At 35.0% G+C, this 23,603-nt stretch overlaps 1 protein-coding gene across 1 annotated transcript in view; it reads right to left on the bottom strand.

Moving 5' to 3' along the window:
- The window catches only part of LOC121386559 (sodium-coupled monocarboxylate transporter 1-like), a 42,203-nt gene that overhangs the window by 444 nt on the left and 18,156 nt on the right, over positions 1–23,603 (bottom strand). Inside the window, exons 9-16 of the mRNA XM_041517502.1 lie at positions 22,222–22,310; positions 20,638–20,750; positions 19,135–19,205; positions 17,558–17,644; positions 16,707–16,918; positions 15,526–15,626; positions 14,481–14,596; positions 12,681–12,718 (exon numbers count right to left, since the gene is read on the bottom strand). Of these exons, the coding sequence (XP_041373436.1) occupies positions 12,681–12,718; positions 14,481–14,596; positions 15,526–15,626; positions 16,707–16,918; positions 17,558–17,644; positions 19,135–19,205; positions 20,638–20,750; positions 22,222–22,310 (827 nt within the window). The remainder of the gene's footprint in view (positions 1–12,680; positions 12,719–14,480; positions 14,597–15,525; positions 15,627–16,706; positions 16,919–17,557; positions 17,645–19,134; positions 19,206–20,637; positions 20,751–22,221; positions 22,311–23,603) is intronic.

The raw sequence follows: 23,603 nt of genomic DNA, 5'->3' as shown, positions 1-23,603 counted from the left end.
AGGCACCACACTTTTCATTCATGTGCAGGACGTTATTATGAACGGCTGTACCAACTCTTTTGTGCGCACTGTTGACAGAAATGTATATGTCGTCCCAATTGGCAAGTTCCATCATTTGTTTACCTTGGGTAAAGCAAATATGAGAATATGGGTTACCTGTGGTACAGTTAAATGCTTTACATCACGTGACGTCCTGGGTAAAGAGCAATATCTATTATTGCTTCTTTCCCATAGCTTTACAGGATATAATACTACCTCTGTTTTCTTCTACCGGAATATGGTTCACCAGTGGACAGAATGCATAAAGTGCATCTACTCCAGGGGGGTGGGGGTGGAATGGTATTTTGATGTGGATGTGGCACCAGATGTATATTATAAAATAAGCCTGATGGAAGTACTGTGTAATTAACACTAGCATATTTCTTGTGAGGATAGAATACGACACTAACTATCTAGATCGATAATATAAAGCAATGTTTTTATTTGTAATCAAGGCATTGTATTAGCTATAACCAGACAAGCTGCCACTTCTTAAATTTAATAAATCTAACTTCATAATCGCTGAGAAACAGCATTATTGGCCTGGAGACAACATTATTGGCCCGAAGACAGCATTATTGACCTGGAGACAGCCATATTGAAAAGACCCTCTACTGTTTCAACATTTATTAATACTCAGATATTAATAAATGTTGTTTATAAACACGGCGTTACAACATTTCCAACCTTAGAAAACGCTTAAAATGTGAAGCAACTAAAGAGAATGAAGACTCTATCGGAATTTGATGCAAAAATATCAAAATCGAGGCGGCGATATTGATGACGTAATTTGACCATGTTCTCCCACAGGTATTCTGGGTAAATTGTAACCAGGAGATAGTCATGACCCATACGTTCATAAAAAAACAAACAAAAAAACAACAACAACAACAATTAGCTGGTAATGCATACCATAGTTGTCACTTCGGTCATTTTTAGAGCACTTTTGTACCATCTACTGCACACCTATGTAATATATATATACATGCCAAGTGCATTATCATACGAATAATGTACACTTCACATTCACTATAATATATATAATCTACACTCCACATTCTTTATTATTCACATGATTAGCCCACTTTTCTTTATTATACATACAACCTACACTCTGCATTCATTGTTTTTGCATATACCATAGATTGACACCAAATCGCCGATGTATTTTTCGTGCTGGGGTGTCGTTAAGCATTCATTCATTCATTCATTAAAGGGACATACCCTAGTTTATAAACACTAAGGCATATGTTTCACCTAGACCCTAATTTCAATCCGTAAAAATAGACACTAAGTTTGGTTAATGTACAAATCTGAAACAATTTTGGATACAAACAGAATGAAACAAGAGTCTGTGACGTTGAAATACCCTTAAAAATATACTAAAATGCGACTACATAACCATTACTTCTCAGTCGCACGTGCGTTTTTAAAAATATGAAAAATGCATTTTGTGGTATTAAAAACACGAGAACGACCAGAAACACTTCGATTGTACGAAAATAGATAATCTAAACAATAAAATACAAGTAGTGTTTTATTTCAGTGATAAACGACTTTAATATTGAAAACATATGTCTTAGTGTTTAAAAACTAGGGTCTCTCCTTTTAATATACATGTATTCTGCATTCCAGAATTATGACTATATATACGTATATATAATCAACATTCCACATATATATGTCATATGTATAATAATGAATCTGGGGTGTATATTATATGATTGTATTACTATGTATACTAATAGACGTAGGTTATAGGAATAATAATAATGAATGTGTAGTGTAGTTTCTATGTATATTACTGAATGTCTTTCATGGGTAAATTATCCTTATTTATAAGACGCATATTACGTATCTATGTAATATGTAGTCGTCATGGTTACTCGTTCAGACGCCTGCAATACCCGTGGCAACAATTAAATTGCATTGTATCAGATTGCTCGTTACATATTTAATTAGGTCTTGACACTAATTGGTTTGACTGGCTGGTCACTAAGTGAATACCATGGCAGACGTCAGATTACCAATTAACCAATTCTAATTAATGCGCATGTAGAAATAAAGATATAATCCGTTTTGTTATAAAATTGAAGTTCAACACTGTGACAATATCTATGCATGCGAGGTGTAGATTATAAGTATAATAATGAATGGGGGGTACACATTATATGTATAGTAATTTATGGGTAGAATAGAATAATGAATGTAGAGTAGATTATATGTATAATAATAAATGAGTGTAAATTATACGTATAATATTGAATAGGTAGTGCTGGGGGCGTGATAGTAATGAATAAGTAGTGCAAGTTATATGTATAATAATGAATGTGAAGTGTAGATTATATGTATGATAGTAAATGCGGAGTATATATTACATCTGTAGTAATGAACGGGGAGTGTAGATTATATGTATGATAGTACATGCGGAGTATATATTACATTTATAGTAATGAACGGGGAGTGTAGATTATATGTATGATAGTAACTGTGTATATATTACGTCTACAGTAATGAACGGGGAGTGTAGATTATATGTATGATAGTACATGTGTATATATTACGTCTATAGTAATGAATGGGGAGTGTAGATTATATGTATGATAGTACATGTGTATATATTACGTCTACAGTAATGAATGGGGAGTGTAGATTATATGTATGATAGTACATGTGTATATATTACATCTATAGTAATGAACGGGGAGTGTAGATTATATGTATGATAGTAAATGTGTATATATTACGTCTATAGTAATGAATGGGGAGTGTAGATTATATGTATGATAGTAAATGTGTATATATTACGTCTATAGTAATGAACGGGGAGTGTAGATTATATGTATGATAGTAAATGTGTATATATTACGTCTATAGTAATGAACGGGGAGTGTAGATTATATGTATGATAGTAACTGTGGAGTATATATTACGTCTACAGTAATGAAAGGGGAGTGTAGATTATATGTATGATAGTAACTGTGAAGTATATATTACATCTATAGTAATGAACGGGGAGTGTAGATTATATATATGATAGTACATGTGTATATATTACATCTATAGTAATGAACGGGGAGTGTAGATTATATGTATGATAGTAAATGTGTATATATTACGTCTACAGTAATGAACGGGGAGTGTAGATTATATGTATGATAGTACATGTGTATATATTACATCTATAGTAATGAACGGGGACTGTAGATTATATGTATGATAGTACATGTGTATATATTACGTCTACAGTAATGAACGGGATGGGCAGATTATATGTATGGTAGTACATGTGTATATATTACGTCTACAGTAATGAACGGGGACTGTAGATTATATGTATGATAGTACATGTGTATATATTACGTCTACAGAAATGAACGGGGAGTGTAGATTATATGTATGATAGTAAATGTGTATATATTTCATCTATAGTAATGAACGGGGAGTGTAGATTATATGTATGATAGTACATGTGTATATATTACGACTACAGTAATGAATGGGGAGTGTAGATTATATGTATGATAGTACATGTGTATATATTACATCTATAGTAATGAACGGGGAGTGTAGATTATATGTATGATAGTAAATGTGTATATATTACATCTATAGTAATGAACGGGGAGTGTAGATTATATGTATGATAGTACATGTGTATATATTACGTCTATAGTAATGAACGGGGAGTGTAGATTATATGTATGATAGTAAATGTGTATATATTACGTCTACAGTAATGAACGGGGAGTGTAGATTATATGTATGATAGTAATTGTGGAGTATATATTACATCTATAGTAATGAACGGGGAGTGTAGATTATATGTATGATAGTAAATGTGTATATATTACGTCTATAGTAATGAACGGGGAGTGTAGATTATATGTATGATAGTACATGTGTATATATTACGTCTATAGTAATGAACGGGGAGTGTAGATTATATGTATGATAGTAAATGTGTATATATTACGTCTATAGTAATGAACGGGGAGTGTAGATTATATGTATGATAGTACATGTGTATATATTACATCTATAGTAATGAACGGGGAGTGTAGATTATATGTATGATAGTACATGTGTATATATTACGTCTATAGTAATGAACGGGGAGTGTAGATTATATGTATGATAGTAAAATGTGTATATATTACATCTATAGTAATGAACGGGGAGTGTAGATTATATGTATGATAGTACATGTGTATATATTACATCTATAGTAATGAACGGGGAGTGTAGATTATATGTATGATAGTAAATGTGTATATATTACATCTATAGTAATGAACGGGGAGTGTAGATTATATGTATGATAGTAAATGTGTATATATTACGTCTATAGTAATGAACGGGGAGTGTAGATTATATGTATGATAGTACATGTGTATATATTACATCTATAGTAATGAACGGGGAGTGTAGATTATATGTATGATAGTACATGTGTATATATTACGTCTATAGTAATGAACGGGGAGTGTAGATTATATGTATGATAGTAATGTGTATATATTACTGAACGGGGAGTATATATTACGTCTATAGTAATGAACGGGGAGTGTAGATTATATGTATGATAGTACATGTGTATATATTACATCTATAGTAATGAACGGGGAGTGTAGATTATATGTATGATAGTACATGTGTATATATTACATCTATAGTAATGAACGGGGAGTGTAGATTATATGTATGATAGTACATGTGTATATATTACATCTATAGTAATGAACGGGGAGTGTAGATTATATGTATGATAGTACATGTGTATATATTACATCTATAGTAATGAACGGGGAGTGTAGATTATATGTATGATAGTACATGTGTATATATTACATCTATAGTAATGAACGGGGAGTGTAGATTATATGTATGATAGTACATGTGTATATATTACATCTATAGTAATGAACGGGGAGTGTAGATTATATGTATGATAGTAAATGTGTATATATTACGTCTATAGTAATGAACGGGGAGTGTAGATTATATGTATGATAGTAAATGTGTATATATTACATCTATAGTAATGAACGGGGAGTGTAGATTATATGTATGATAGTACATGTGTATATATTACATCTATAGTAATGAACGGGGAGTGTAGATTATATGTATGATAGTACTGTGTATATATTACGTCTATAGTAATGAACGGGGAGTGTAGATTATATGTATGATAGTAATGTGTATATATTACATCTATAGTAATGAACGGGGAGTGTAGATTATATGTATGATAGTACATGTGTATATATTACATCTATAGTAATGAACGGGGAGTGTAGATTATATGTATGATAGTAAATGTGTATATATTACGTCTATAGTAATGAACGGGGAGTGTAGATTATATGTATGATAGTAACATGTGTATATATTACATCTATAGTAATGAACGGGGAGTGTAGATTATATGTATGATAGTAATGTATGTGTATATATTACGTCTATAGTAATGAACGGGGAGTGTAGATTATATGTATGATAGTAAATGTGTATATATTACGTCTATAGTAATGAACGGGGAGTGTAGATTATATGTATGATAGTACATGTGTATATATTACGTCTATAGTAATGAACGGGGAGTGTGTAGATTATATGTATGATAGTACATGTGTATATATTACATCTATAGTAATGAACGGGGAGTGTAGATTATATGTATGATAGTAAATGTGTATATATTACATCTATAGTAATGAACGGGGAGTGTAGATTATATGTATGATAGTACATGTGTATATATTACATCTATAGTAATGAACGGGGAGTGTAGATTATATGTATGATAGTAAATGTGTATATATTACGTCTATAGTAATGAACGGGGAGTGTAGATTATATGTATGATAGTAAATGTGTATATATTACATCTATAGTAATGAACGGGGAGTGTAGATTATATGTATGATAGTAAATGTGTATATATTACATCTATAGTAATGAACGGGGAGTGTAGATTATATGTATGATAGTAAATGTGTATATATTACATCTATAGTAATGAACGGGGAGTGTAGATTATATGTATGATAGTACATGTGTATATATACGTCTATAGTAATGAACGGGGAGTGTAGATTATATGTATGATAGTAAGTAATGAACGGGGAGTGTATATAGTATTACGTCTATAGTAATGAACGGGGAGTGTAGATTATATGTATGATAGTAAATGTGTATATATTACATCTATAGTAATGAACGGGGAGTGTAGATTATATGTATGATAGTAATGTATGTGTATATATAATGAACGGGGAGTGTAGATTATATGTATGATAGTATAGTCTATAGTAATGAACGGGGAGTGTAGATTATATGTATGATAGTACATGTGTATATATTACATCTATAGTAATGAACGGGGAGTGTAGATTATATGTATGATAGTACATGTGTATATATTACGTCTATAGTAATGAACGGGGAGTGTAGATTATATGTATGATAGTAAATGTGTATATATTACATCTATAGTAATGAACGGGGAGTGTAGATTATATGTATGATAGTATGTGTATATATTACGTCTATAGTAATGAACGGGGTGTAGATGTATGATAGTAATGATATATTACGTCTATAGTAATGAACGGGGAGTGTAGATTATATGTATGATAGTAAATGTGTATATATTACATCTATAGTAATGAACGGGGAGTGTAGATTATATGTATGATAGTACATGTGTATATATTACATCTATAGTAATGAACGGGGAGTGTAGATTATATGTATGATAGTACATGTGTATATATTACATCTATAGTAATGAACGGGGAGTGTAGATTATATGTATGATAGTAAATGTGTATATATTACATCTATAGTAATGAACGGGGAGTGTAGATTATATGTATGATAGTAAATGTGTATATATTACGTCTATAGTAATGAACGGGGAGTGTAGATTATATGTATGATAGTACATGTGTATATATTACATCTATAGTAATGAACGGGGAGTGTAGATTATATGTATGATAGTACATGTGTATATATTACTATAGTAATGAACGGGGAGTGTAGATTATATGTATGATAGTACATGTGTATAGTTACATCTATAGTAATGAACGGGGAGTGTAGATTATATGTATGATAGTACGTGTATATATTACTCTATAGTAATGAACGGGGAGTGTAGATTATATGTATGATAGTACATGTGTATATATTACATCTATAGTAATGAACGGGGAGTGTAGATTATATGTATGATAGTAAATGTGTATATATACATCTATAGTAATGAACGTATATATTACGTCTATAGTAATGAACGGGGAGTGTAGATTATATGTATGATAGTAAATGTGTATATATTACATCTATAGTAATGAACGGGGAGTGTAGATTATATGTATGATAGTACATGTGTATATATTACATCTATAGTAATGAACGGGGAGTGTAGATTATATGTATGATAGTAAATGTGTATATATTACATCTATAGTAATGAACGGGGAGTGTAGATTATATGTATGATAGTAAATGTGTATATATTACGTCTATAGTAATGAACGGGGAGTGTAGATTATATGTATGATAGTACATGTGTATATATTACGTCTATAGTAATGAACGGGGAGTGTAGATTATATGTATGATAGTATGTGTATATATTACATCTATAGTAATGAACGGGGAGTATATATTATATGTATGATAGTAATGTGTATATATTACATAGATTATGATGTAGATTATATGTGATAGTATATTACATCTATAGTGTGAACGGGGATATTATATGTATGATAGTACATATATATTACTATGTAATGAACGGGGAGTGTAGATTATATGTATGATAGTACATGTGTATATATTACGTCTATAGTAATGAACGGGGAGTGTAGATTATATGTATGATAGTACATGTGTATATATTACGTCTATAGTAATGAACGGGGAGTGTAGATTATATGTATGATAGTAAATGTGTATATATTACATCTATAGTAATGAACGGGGAGTGTAGATTATATGTATGATAGTACATGTGTATATATTACATCTATAGTAATGAACGGGGAGTGTAGATTATATGTATGATAGTAAATGTGTATATATTACGTCTATAGTAATGAACGGGGAGTGTAGATTATATGTATGATAGTGTGTAGTAATATATATTACGTCTATAGTAATGAACGGGGAGTGTAGATTATATGTATGATAGTACATATAGTATATAATGTGTATAACGGGGAGTGTAGATTATATGTATGATAGTAAATGTGTATATATTACATCTATAGTAATGAACGGGGAGTGTAGATTATATGTATGATAGTACATGTGTATATATTACGTCTATAGTAATGAACGGGGAGTGTAGATTATATGTATGATAGTACATGTGTATATATTACGTCTATAGTAATGAACGGGGAGTGTAGATTATATGTATGATAGTACATGTGTATATATACGTCTATAGTAATGAACGGGGAGTGTAGATTATATGTATGATAGTACATGTGTATATATTACATCTATAGTAATGAACGGGGAGTGTAGATTATATGTATGATAGTACATGTGTATATATTACATGTGTATATATTACTATAGTAATGAACGGGGAGTGTAGATTATATGTATGATAGTACATGTGTATATATTACGTCTATAGTAATGAACGGGGAGTGTAGATTATATAGATAGTACATGTGTATATAATGAACGGGGAGTGTAGATTATATGATAGTAAATGTGTATATATTACATCTATAGTAATGAACGGGGAGTGTAGATTATATGTATGATAGTACAATGTGTATATATTACGTCTATAGTAATGAACGGGGAGTGTAGATTATATGTATGATAGTACATGTGTATATATTACATCTATAGTAATGAACGGGGAGTGTAGATTATATGTATGATAGTAAATGTGTATATATTACATCTATAGTAATGAACGGGGAGTGTAGATTATATGTATGATAATGTGTGTAGATATATTATGATAGTACATGTGTATATAGTAATGAACGGGGAGTGTAGATTATATGTATGATAGTAAATGTGTATATATTACGTCTATAGTAATGAACGGGGAGTGTAGATTATATGTATGATAGTAAATGTGTATATATTACGTCTATAGTAATGAACGGGGAGTGTAGATTATATGTATGATAGTACATGTGTATATATTACGTCTATAGTAATGAACGGGGAGTGTAGATTATATGTATGATAGTACATGTGTATATATTACATCTATAGTAATGAACGGGGAGTGTAGATTATATGTATGATAGTAAATGTGTATATATTACGTCTATAGTAATGAACGGGGAGTGTAGATTATATGTATGATAGTAAATGTGTATATATTACGTCTATAGTAATGAACGGGGAGTGTAGATTATATGTATGATAGTAAATGTGTATATATTACGTCTATAGTAATGAACGGGGAGTGTAGATTATATGTATGATAGTACATGTGTATATATTACGTCTATAGTAATGAACGGGGAGTGTAGATTATATGTATGATAGTAAATGTGTATATATTACGTCTATAGTAATGAACGGGGAGTGTAGATTATATGTATGATAGTACATGTGTATATATTACATCTATAGTAATGAACGGGGAGTGTAGATTATATGTATGATAGTAAATGTGTATATATTACGTCTATAGTAATGAACGGGGAGTGTAGATTATATGTATGATAGTACATGTGTATATATTACATCTATAGTAATGAACGGGGAGTGTAGATTATATGTATGATAGTACATGTGTATATATTACATCTATAGTAATGAACGGGGAGTGTAGATTATATGTATGATAGTACATGTGTATATATTACGTCTATAGTAATGAACGGGGAGTGTAGATTATATGTATGATAGTACATGTGTATATATTACGTCTATAGTAATGAACGGGGAGTGTAGATTATATGTATGATAGTAACTGTGGAGTATATATTACATCTATAGTAATGAACGGGGAGTGTAGATTATATGTATGATAGTACATGTGTATATATTACGTCTATAGTAATGAACGGGGAGTGTAGATTATATGTATGATAGTACATGTGTATATATTACGTCTATAGTAATGAACGGGGAGTGTAGATTATATGTATGATAGTAAGTATGTGTATATATTACATCTATAGTAATGAACGGGGAGTGTAGATTATATGTATGATAGTACATGTGTATATATTACGTCTATAGTAATGAACGGGGAGTGTAGATTATATGTATGATAGTACATGTGTATATATTACGTCTATAGTAATGAACGGGGAGTGTAGATTATATGTATGATAGTAAATGTGTATATATTACATCTATAGTAATGAACGGGGAGTGTAGATTATATGTATGATAGTAAATGTGTATATATTACGTCTATAGTAATGAACGGGGAGTGTAGATTATATGTATGATAGTACATGTGTATATATTACGTCTATAGTAATGAACGGGGAGTGTAGATTATATGTATGATAGTAAATGTGTATATATTACGTCTATAGTAATGAACGGGGAGTGTAGATTATATGTATGATAGTACATGTGTATATATTACATCTATAGTAATGAACGGGGAGTGTAGATTATATGTATGATAGTACATGTGTATATATTACGTCTATAGTAATGAACGGGGAGTGTAGATTATATGTATGATAGTACATGTGTATATATTACATCTATAGTAATGAACGGGGAGTGTAGATTATATGTATGATAGTACATGTGTATATATTACATCTATAGTAATGAACGGGGAGTGTAGATTATATGTATGATAGTATATGTATGTGTATATATTACGTCTATAGTAATGAACGGGGAGTGTAGATTATATGTATGATAGTAAATGTGTATATATTACGTCTATAGTAATGAACGGGGAGTGTAGATTATATGTATGATAGTACATGTGTATATATTACGTCTATAGTAATGAACGGGGAGTGTAGATTATATGTATGATAGTAAATGTGTATATATTACATCTATAGTAATGAACGGGGAGTGTAGATTATATGTATGATAGTAGATTATGTGTGTATATATTACATCTATAGTAATGAACGGGGAGTGTAGATTATATGTATGATAGTACATGTGTATATATTACGTCTATAGTAATGAACGGGGAGTGTAGATTATATGTATGATAGTACATGTGTATATATTACATCTATAGTAATGAACGGGGAGTGTAGATTATATGTATGATAGTACATGTGTATATATTACATCTATAGTAATGAACGGGGAGTGTAGATTATATGTATGATAGTAAATGTGTATATATTACGTCTGTAGTAATGAACGGGGAGTGTAGATTATATGTATGATAGTAACTGTGTATATATTACGTCTATAGTAATGAACGGGGAGTGTAGATTATATGTATGATAGTAAATGTGTATATATTACATCTATAGTAATGAACGGGGAGTGTAGATTATATGAATGATAGTACATGTGTATATATTACGTCTATAGTAATGAACGGGGAGTGTAGATTATATGTATGATAGTACATGTGTATATATTACGTCTATAGTAATGAACGGGGAGTGTAGATTATATGTATGATAGTACATGTGTATATATTACATCTATAGTAATGAACGGGGAGTGTAGATTATATGTATGATAGTACATGTGTATATATTACGTCTATAGTAATGAACGGGGAGTGTATATATATTACATCTATAGTAATGAACGGGGAGTGTAGATTATATGTATGATAGTAAATGTGTATATATTACGTCTATAGTAATGAACGGGGAGTGTAGATTATATGTATGATAGTAAATGTGTATATATTACGTCTATAGTAATGAACGGGGAGTGTAGATTATATGTATGATAGTAACTGTGTATATATTACGTCTATAGTAATGAACGGGGAGTGTAGATTATATGTATGATAGTACATGTGTATATATTACATCTATAGTAATGAACGGGGAGTGTAGATTATATGTATGATAGTACATGTGTATATATTACGTCTATAGTAATGAACGGGGAGTGTAGATTATATGTATGATAGTAACTGTGTATATATTACGTCTATAGTAATGAACGGGGAGTGTAGATTATATGTATGATAGTAAATGTGTATATATTACGTCTATAGTAATGAACGGGGAGTGTAGATTATATGTATGATAGTAATGTGTATATATTACATCTATAGTAATGAACGGGGAGTGTAGATTATGATATGTATGTATAACGGGGAGTGTAATGTATGATAGTAAATGTGTATATATTACGTCTATAGTAATGAACGGGGAGTGTAGATTATGTATGATAGTACATGTGTATATAATGAACGGGGAGTGTAGATTATGTATGATAGTACAGTCTATAGTAATGAACGGGGAGTGTAGATTATATGTATGATAGTACATGTGTATATATTACGTCTACAGTAATGATGATAGTAAAAGTGTATATATTACGTCTACAGTAATGAACGGGGAGTGTAGATTATATGTATGATAGTACACACACACCCCCACATATTACCTATAGTAATGAACGGGGAGTGTAGATTATATGTATGATAGTACATGTGTAACCCTAACGTTGTAAAACTCGTTTCTTTTTCCAGATCCTTTTTTACCTGTTAAAAAATATGTTTAAAACAATCTATAGTCAGAATGTAACATTGTCACCATCACCATGATCATCATGATCAATCATCATCATCAACATCATCATCATCATCATCATCATCAACACTACCATCATCATCATCATCAACAACATCATCAACATCATCAGTAACATCATCATCATCATCATCATCATGTATGAGAGAAACCTCAGCATACATATTAATTATTTAACACTGCACAAGACTCATTCCAAAGGACGTTTTGATAGTCGTGAGTGCCTTCAGTCATAGCTCACTGTCAGGGGCTTTGTCTACAGAGGAAAGCTGGCCTTAACCCTGCTATATGGTTCCCACTCCGTCTGTAGGATGAATGCCACTTTTATATTGTGTGACAATATAGATAACAGACATTTTCTACAACAAACAGACGTATGAATGCATACGCGGATGTGCAGAGCGTGATATATCAAACACGGAATGCTAAGTAACGAGGAGTGATTCAAACGTTTTCGACATATATCTAGTAAAGGACCACGCTAGCGCATGTGCAGAGGGGTAATGTGAGGGTCAGCTTCCCACTGCAAGCGAATTCATCTTTTTTGTTTAAAAGTATTTTCTTTGGGAGTATGAACCGATCCACCTAAAACATCGCTCGCCAGTTTATACCCCCACACACATACACACACCCCGTGCACAATTTCCTGCACACGCACTTGTCATGCAAAACAGACGGTTTAATCACCCGGTGCCTAGACAGTGAAGTAGACATCTTGCAGAAGTTGCCAGTGAAGTAGACATCTTGCAGAAGTTGCCTAGCCAGTGAAGTAGACATCTTGCAGAAGTTGACTAGACAGTGAAGTAGACATCTTGCAGAAGTTGACTAGCCAGTGAAGTAGACATCTTGCAGAAGTTGCCTAGCCAGTGAAGTAGACATCTTGCAGAAGTTGCCTAGACAGTGAAGTAGACATCTTGCAGAAGTTGACTAGACAGTGAAGTAGACATCTTGCAGAAGTTGACTAGCCAGTGAAGTAGACATCTTGCAGAAGTTGACTAGCCAGTGAAGTAGACATCTTGCAGAAATTGACTAGACAGTGAAGTAGACATCTTGCAGAAGTTGACTAGACAGTGAAGTAGACATCTTGCAGAAGTATATGGATCTCAGACGTCTTCTAAGGCCAAGGTACCATTCCATTCGTCTGGTAATGCAGTACGGTATGATATATTGACTCGCAAAGATGTCCTGAAGGGGACTACGTTGAAAAGTAACATATAGGCATGTCAAAGGTACACATTTAACAGGGGGAGGGACGTAACCCAGTGGTAAAAACCGTGGTATGTATTTGTATACGTGAACGTGTATATAAAAGATCCATAGAGACAGGACGTAACTCAGTGGTAAAGCGCTCAATTGATGCGTGGTCGGTCTCCGTCGGTGGGTCCATTGGGCTATTCTCGGTCAAGCCATTTTATCACGACTGGCATATCAAAGTCCGTGGTATATGCTACCCTGTCTGTGGGATGGTGCATATAAAAAATCTCTTGCTACTAATGGAAAACAATAACGGGTTTCCTCTCTTAGACTATGACAATATTACCAAATATCTGACATCCAGTAGCCGGTAATTGATAAATAGATATGTTCTAGTGGTGTCGTTAAACAAAACAAACTTCATCTTTCCTAGTCAGACCGAGAACTTTCCAGTGTTTTTAAACCACCTGTTTACACCCCCCCCCCCCCCCCCCCCCCCCCGACTTGGAATGGACTCACCTTCTCCATCTGTATCTCCTTTTCATCGAGAGATGGCGGGAAGCAGAGACAGGAGAAAAACCGTTGAAATAACTTGAGTTGTAAGTTATCGTCGACATCTTTTGGATCTGTAGCTCCTAGAACAAATGGAAATTGAAATGAAAACAACAATGATGGGAGGTGTATTATTATTTGCTCCAGTTCACACCTCATCTTTATATTTTAAAAAATCGCTCAAACGACATCCACAACACATCATTTGGTATATATCCAATGATTCAGAGAAAACAAAAACCAAAAATTAAAAACGATCAAAAACGATGCTCTTGGCTATATGGCTATATGGGTGGGAGGATGCCGCCCACTCTTAGATCCACCTCTTGTAAGTTTATAAGTCCAGTGTTTCCCTCATTTTCTTAAATCAATAAGGTCTACCAACCCCTTTAATGAATAATAAGGGCCGAAACGCCCTTGTTTTAAAATTTCTTTTGTAGAACATAACATTTAAATAATTAAGAAAACCTTTACATTATTAAGGTAAAAAAAATATCAGTTATAGTTATCATATATTTATAACAATACATCATCACACCACCGTGCTCTAGTTGTGTCGTTAAACAAAACAAACACTAACGTCCTATAGACGAGACACTAGTTAAACTCATGAAATACCCATTTGACTCTGCATTGTGCAGAGATACGGTTTGATCACAGATGACGGTTTTGTCCTTCTGATTGGTTACAATCTCCCTGGAGCGGGACGTAGCCCAGTGGTAGCTCGTTCGCTTGATGCGCGGTCGGTTAGGGATCGATCCCCATTGGGCTATTTCTCGTTCCTACCAGTGCACTGCGACTGGTATATCAAAGACTGTGGTATTTGCTCTCCTGTCTGTGGGATGGTGCATATAAAAGATCCCTTGCTACTTATTGGAAAAGAGTAGCGTGTTTCCTCTCTAAGACTACAATATGTCAGAATTATCAAATGTTTGACATTCAGTAGCCGATGATTAATAAATCAATGTGCTCTAGTTGTGTAGTTAAACGAAACAAACGTTTAACAACCTACCTGTGGCGTAACTGACGAACAGACCGACGAAGACGGTGGTGAGGATCCCCAGCGCGCTGAACCAGAGGTACGACAAACCATACAACTTTTCTAAACCGTGTCTGAAAAACAGAAAACAATAAACTGGCAAAAAACAGGCGTAGCCAGAGAGGAAGCAGGCATGTCGACATCCCCCACCCCATCTCACCTCTTTGTCCCCGACCATCGTTTAAGTTAATGTGTCGTTCCATGACACAACAACACATTCCTGGTCACGCAGATGACGGCATAAATCCCCAAAGAACCCTTCCCCCCAAAACAATACAAAACGACTACATTTAAAACTAACAAATATAAAAAACAAGAAAACACAACAACAAACTAACAAACCGAATCAGGCTGGAATCTAGGAGTTTGTAATGGCGGTGGGTGGGTGTGGGGCAGTAATGTAATGTAGTTCAGTGGCGTTGACAAAAATATAATATGGTTTTCATCATCTATGAAATAATAAAGCATGGTTCCATGCAAAATCTGCAACAGGCGACAGACATCGCAGACAATGTTTATGGCAACATAGTTAGAAGCGAACTCCAACGGATCGGGGAAGTAGAGTCGTATGGGGTTATGATATTTGCATCTGTCTGCAACCGTTTACGACGTTCTTTAACGTGTTACACATTTTAAGGGAACCAGGCCCCGTGCTTATAACGCCTTTAGAGGCAAAACTCAGGACTAATAGATAAATTGCATGCGTGTGACGTCATTAGAGATTTGAGTGTAGACTCTAACTTAAAATAACTCCTGGATGGTGCTTTTCTTTTCTTGTTCTATCCGTTTGTTTTTGTGGGGTTTTTTTTTTTTTTTTTCTCGGGGGAAGGGGAGTGCGCGCGTGCGTGCGTGCGTGTGTATGTGTGTGTGCGCGCGCACTCGCACGTGTGCATGCGTTTGTGTATTTGAATGTTTTGGGTTGTATTGTTTGTTTGCTTTGTGCATTGTGAATTTCTTTTTGTTGTTGTTTTTGTTGTTGCTGCTGCAGCTGCTGGTGGTAGTGGTTTATTTAATACCGTTAATAAACAAATTGCTTTGTTCTGGGATGATATTTTTGGTCATTGTTTTCTCACTTTTTAGTGACGGTTGTTCGGAAGTACCGTATATAAATATAAACACTTTAAAACAAAATGGTTTAGAACACAAACACTCACAATCTTGCTGGATCACTTGGTGACAGTGTTGTTGTCGTCATATTCGTTGCCATGGTGCTCATCATTGTTGCCATGGTGACAGATATGTTTGCGGTGACGTTGCACCCGTCTGTTGAAGTGGGGAGTTTAAAGTCGAGCGGTGTTGTCAGGTAGGCGCCCACACTCAACCACAAGGCAAACGCCAGACCGCACACCCCACCTACCAGTGTGCCCTGAAATATGATCATGATCATCATCATCATCACCATCATCATCATCATCACCATCAACATCATCACCACCATCATCATCAACATCATCATCACCATCAACATCATCATCACCATCGTCACCATCATCATCATCATCAACATCAACATCATCAACATCATCATGACCATCAGCAGTAGCAGTAGCTTCATCATCACCACAATCATCTATCACCATTCTTGTCATCATTTGTCATCATCACCATCATCGTCACCATTTTCACCATCATCAGCACCATCACTGTCACCATTATTATTATTATTATTATTATTATCATCTATCAACATCACCATCATCACCATTATCATAATACTCATTATCATCATCATTATCATCACCATCATCATCACTATTATCATGTATATTGAACATCATCATCATCATCATAATCGTCGTCGTCGTCTTCTTCATCACCACCATCGTTCACTGTAATAATCATAATCTCCAAGCTGTTAACATTATAAAATAAAACATGCACGTGTTTTCTGATGACAATACCTGAACATACACATCAGCACGTGTTTTCTGATGACAATACCTGAACATACACATCAATGGACAAGCACATTAAAATGTAAAATAGACTAAAGATTTCAACTCACGATCCAGTTGGTGCTGGTAAAGAAAGCTCCAAGGATGAAAATCCCCACTAGTGGAGCTCCGATCGCTCCATTTAACGTCAATGAGGCCTGCATTGCACAATGGAAACATATATAAATAAAAACAATCAAACTAATAATTAAATAAATATAAGTACATAAGTAAACATGTACAAATAAATAAACATATAAACAAATATATAAACAAATAAAATAAAATAAAATAAGACTTATATTAGGATGCTTCATATGAGTTTTAAATAAAGAACAGACAGAAACACAATATTACTTTTCTATTTAACGACGCACTCAACACATTTTATTTTCGGTTATATGGCGTCAGACATGGTTAGGGACCAAACATATATTGAAAGAGGAAACCCGCCGTCGCCACTTCATGGGCTACTCTTTTCAATTAGCAACAAGGGGTATTTTATATGCACCATCCCACAGACAGGGTAGTACATACCACGGTCTTTGATATATACCAGTCGTGGTGCACTGGCTGGAACGAGAATTAGCCCAATGGGCCCACCGACGGGGATCGATCCCAGACCGACCGTGTATCGAGCGGACGCTTTACCAAGCTCACACATATTATGATTAAAAGAGACAGACATACATATTGCGAGACAGACAGAGAAACAAACAAACCAAACAACGTCTTTAAACAGTGGACAAATCCATAACTGGTGGAAATAATTTACAAGAACTAATTTAGGTAAATATAATACCAGTTTAATTCAATATTTAGTCAGTGCAAAGTTATACGCAGGCGGAGCTGTGCATAACCCGTGTACCTCAAGAATTACCTCCATTTGTCCAATTTGCGGCAACAAATTATTATTTATCCCTACGCTGTATTTATATAATGATCACAAAAAGTAGGGGATATTGATACTGGCAACTTAAAGGGACATACCCTAGTTTCAACGCGTGAAAATTAACACTAAGTTTATTTAATCTACAAAGCTGTAACACATTGGATACAGTTACAGTTGAGTGAAACACGAGTCTGTGACTTTGAAATGGTGAAATACCCTCTAAAAATAGACTAAAACTCGACTCCATAACTGTTACTTCTAATTTTAAAAAATATGAGAAATATATTTTGTTATATTAAAAAAAACAGGATGACCAAAAACACTTCGAATGTACGGAAATTGATAATCTAAACCATAAAATGTAAATAAAGTATGATTTTAGTTATCAAAAACAGCTAGTAATAGTAAAACATATGCCTTAGTGTTTAAAAAGTAGGGTATGTCTCTTTAAAATGAAAGAGCTATTTAATATTATTAGCATAGTTTATTTCAACATTACATTTAATAGAAAATTGGCTTAATTCTCATTAATATCAAAACCGTCATGTTTTATATTAACTCATATTATAGCTCGAGTGTCCTGTAGCGTTATTCTATTATATGTGAGAATAACGCTAGAGATGACTGTGTGTAATATTTCGGCAATCGTCGACAACCAAATAGTCGCTAGCTACTGTATCTTAAATATGCATTCATTTACAATACTTAACATACACAGACTTCGTGAATTCGTCCCCTAGACTTTTACTTTCGTACCTGTAAAACTGTCCCACCAAGCTGCGCCACTAGAAAGGCCAAACCCACTCCCACACATCCGTAACACAAAGCTAAAATAAAGAAGAAAATAAAAAGTAATTAAAACAATATTATGTGAGAGGGGAACATTGTAAAAGTACTCTGACGGAGAGAGAGCTAGACGGACATTTGGACAGTTATATCGCTCTCAAACCGCCAAAGACCAGTCTATATTAATATTGCGAAATCGCTGCCTACCAAACAGTAGTCAAACATTTATGCTCTAATAAACAACAATCCTCTGTTTGACGTCAAATACCTTTACATCAATCATTTATGAAAACTTGATTGAACAAATTTCACATATTAATCACTAATGCACACACACTACAGGAAGAAACCTGATAGCACCCACTTGTAATAATGTTCCTGTCAAATACGTAGTTGCTGATGGGTTTCGTCTTGTAGTATGCGTATTAGTGATTAATATGTGAAACGTGTTGTCAGGGAACTGGAACATTATGGATGTACATGTATGTAACGTGAAACATATCGTATTAGAGCGGAAATCTTTGACTAACTGTTTAGTAGGCCAACTGCCAAAGGGGTTAACGTGCACATTCAGAGCAAGCTGTTGTAGCGCCCGCCTGTCGTAGACAGGAAAAGTTGGGGAGGTGAAGTAGGGACCGCCTGCACTGGTAGGTGCAAGGGAGCACCAGCAGTCCAACCGTAGCTGGTAACAGGCGGGACTGGTAGGCAGCGATCGCGCAGAATGTATATAGATTGGTCTCTGACGGTCAGAACGCGTTGGTAACTGATGACATGTCAGTCTAGCTCTCTTACCGTCAGAGTACTCAGGCTAGACATAGTTCAGTGGTAAAGCGCTAGCTCGATGCGCCGTCGATTCCCGTTACTGGGGCAGTTGGGTTATTTCTCCTTCTACAGGGTATGCAATATGCGTCTGTGGGAAAAAAAAAATACCTTGCTGCTGATCAAAAAGTTAAAGTTTGTTTTATTTAACGACGCCACTAGAACACATTGATTTATTAATCATCGGCTATTGGATGTCAAACATGTGGTAATGTAGACATAGTCTTAGAGAGGAAACCCGCCATATGTTTCCATTAGTAGGAATGGATCTTTTATATGCACCATCCACAGGCTCCGGGCGGGACGTAGCCCAGTGGTAGAGCGTTCGCTCGAAGCGCGGTCGGTCTAGGATCGATCCCCGTCGGTGGACCCATTGGGTTATTTCTCGTTCCAGCCAGTGCTCCACAACTGGTGTAAAAAGGCCGTGGTATGTACTATCATGTCTGTGGGATGGTGCATATAAAAGATCCCTAGCTGCTAATCGAAAAAGGTAGCCCATGAAGTGGCGACTGCGGGTTTCCTCTCTCAATATATGTGTGGTCCTTAACCATATGTCTGACGTCAAATAACTGTAAATAAAATGTGTTGATATACCAGTCGTGGTGCACTGACTGGAACGAGAAATGTAACGAACAGCATTTCAACTCGACTTACCTAACACCTTGGTAATTGCCGTTGCCTTCGAGTCTGATATATGTGAGTAGCGGATTTTGAGGAAATCCTCCCAAGTCACAGCGGCTAATGAATTAAGCATGGATGATACAGAACTGAAATTGTAAACAAACATTTTATGACAACAGGGGATGGGGTGGGGTTCAGAGGCTGGTGCTGGGGTGCACACACCCTTCCCCGGGACTGAATGTACCACGTGAATCATCTCCCGTCTCCTGTGAGTTGCTGGGGTGACAGCATACACCCAGTAAACTAAAAGATACAAGAGTGAACACGTAAGTTTATACATGGCTGTTTCTTCAATCCATGAGCGTCGATCGGTGGGGGACAGGGGGACGCGTCCCCCTCACTTGTCAACGCTGGGGGACAACCTATATAAGTGTCCCCTCCTCCCCCCCCCCCCACACACACTTTTTCGTTTAGCAAAAACACCACCACCACCAGCAAAAACACCATCACCACCAACAACAAAAACAACAACAGCAACAACAACAACAAACAAACAAAAACAAACAAATAAAACATTTAACCACTAATGTGTAGCTTTATTATTTTCATTGACATTCCTTTATCACACACGCACGCACACACAAACACTAACACGTCCCCCCACTTTTAAAGCCGGATTGACGCCCATGCTTCTATCTGTTTAAAAACTCCGTAACTGACGTGGCAGTTGCGTTGTTAATGACGTAACATGTCTGAAGGAAGTGCAGTGTTTATACAGTTTGAAAGAATAAAACTGCTGTCAGATTAATCCAATGTCTTTCACTGTGAAGACGTAGCCCGAATACGCTGCCGTTCGAGAGCTTGTTGGATATGTGTACGGTTAGGATCACTGTCCCAGTCAGAGGTTATTCTATAGCGAAAACACGAAATGCTGACTACCACGCGGTAGACACAGATTCCCGCTCTAATACAACAATAATCCTATTTTTGACAACTACTTCGCCAATAACAAATATTTTACCAAATAACCACCAAATAATACGCACACTACATGGAGAAACCCATCAGTATGATCCCCCTTTTCAATAATGTTCAGTGTCTTACCTTAGAGCAACGCTGAATACAAACGCCACAGACGTAGAGACACAGAGGCAGATGCAAAGAAACAGACAGATATAGAGACATAGGGACATATATAGAGACACCGCGACAACTATAGAGAGACGGAGGCAGATATGCAGAGACAGATATAGAGACAGAGAGACAGATATAGAGAGATAGATATAGAGACACAGAGACAGATATAGAGACACAGAGACAGCCACAGATACACAGAGAAAGGTATAGAGACACAGATAAAGGTATAGAGGCAGAGACAGATATAGAGAAGAGACAAATATAGAGACATATATAGAGACAATGACACGTATAGAGACAGAGACAGGTGTATATTTGATGTTTTACCTGAGAGCTCCACTGAATAGAGACGCCACAAACAGACCAGGGAGACATATATAGAGAGACACAGAGACAGATAGAGACACAGATACAGGATATAGGGAGACAGAGACTGACACATAGATAATGATAGAGACAGGTGTATATCCAACATTTTACCTAAGAGCTCCACTGAACAGAGACGCCACAAACAGACCGGGGAGACCGGGCAGATGACCGAGGATGTCCAGAACGAAGAATGGAAGAAGCTGAAAGTAAACGAATGAATGCATGGTTGAATGGATGAATGCACGAACCAATTAACGAAGGAACGAAATAATAACTGAACTAGCGAACAAATGAAATGATTGAGTTAACGGACAATGAGTCAATGAATGAATGAATGAATGAATGAATGAATGAATGAATGAATGAATAAATAATAAATGAATGAATTAATTAATTAAAAATATTGATGGACAAGTAGATGTGTAGATGTACATGTCCGGAAGACCAGTGGAAAATTCTGCTTATTTCTATCACTGAATGAATGAACAGATAAATTAACGACATAACGAATCATTAAATGAACGAGCGAACAAATGAATTAACGAAAGAATAAATAAATGAATGAATTAACGAGTAATGAGTAAATGAATGAATGAATGAATGAATGAACTAACTAACGAATGAATCAATGAATAAATGAACGAACAAATTAATTAACGAATGAACGAATGATTAAATGAACGAACGGACAATTGAAGTAACGAAATAATACACGACCAAATCGATGATTGAGCGGAAGTGTTAATGATTGATTAATCTCACTGAACCGCTTGGTGGATTGATTGATTGGAATCTAATTAAATTCAATTTTTAAATGACTGGAATAATTAATTGACAACTGAAAGTACACACTGTGTTTATGTTAGTGGGTAAAAGGTTTGACATCTAGGTCATCACCATGCATCTATATTTAGTTAAAGTAATCCTCTGGAAAAGTCGTTAGTATAAGTTGAACCGCGAGACCGCCTCCTAACAACACCACTAGAGCACATTGATTAATTAATCATCGATTATTTTGTGTCAAACATTTGGTAGTCAACAGAGGAAAACACGCTACATTTTTCGTAATGCAGCAAGGTATCTTTTATATACACAATCCCACAGACAGGAGAGCACATACCACGGCCTTTGGTATACCAGTCGTGGTGCACTGGCTAAAACGAGATATAGCCCAAATGAGGATCGATCCTAGACCGACCGCACATCAGGTGACCTCTTTACTACTGGGTTACGTTCGCCCCGAAGGTGACAAAACAAAGAGGAAGGAAATGGGACAAACGGAGTGAAATTATTATGTTATTTTGTTTAACGACACCACTAGAGCACATCGATTAATCATCGGCTATAGGATGTCAGACATTTAGTAATTCTGACACTTATTCACATACGGAGCGCTTGACCCCTCGGCAACCATTAAGACACTTACAATTCATTAAGGGTTAATCAATGCTTATCGCAGGGTGGAGTGGGGTGGGGTGGGGTGGGGGTGTGGG

This window comes from Gigantopelta aegis, chromosome 12, assembly GCF_016097555.1.
Source record: "Gigantopelta aegis isolate Gae_Host chromosome 12, Gae_host_genome, whole genome shotgun sequence".
In the NCBI taxonomy this organism is placed as follows: Eukaryota; Metazoa; Mollusca; class Gastropoda; order Neomphalida; family Peltospiridae; genus Gigantopelta; species Gigantopelta aegis.
The sequence above is the reverse complement of the archived record's forward strand: the minus strand, read 5'-3'. Positions and strand labels throughout refer to the sequence as shown.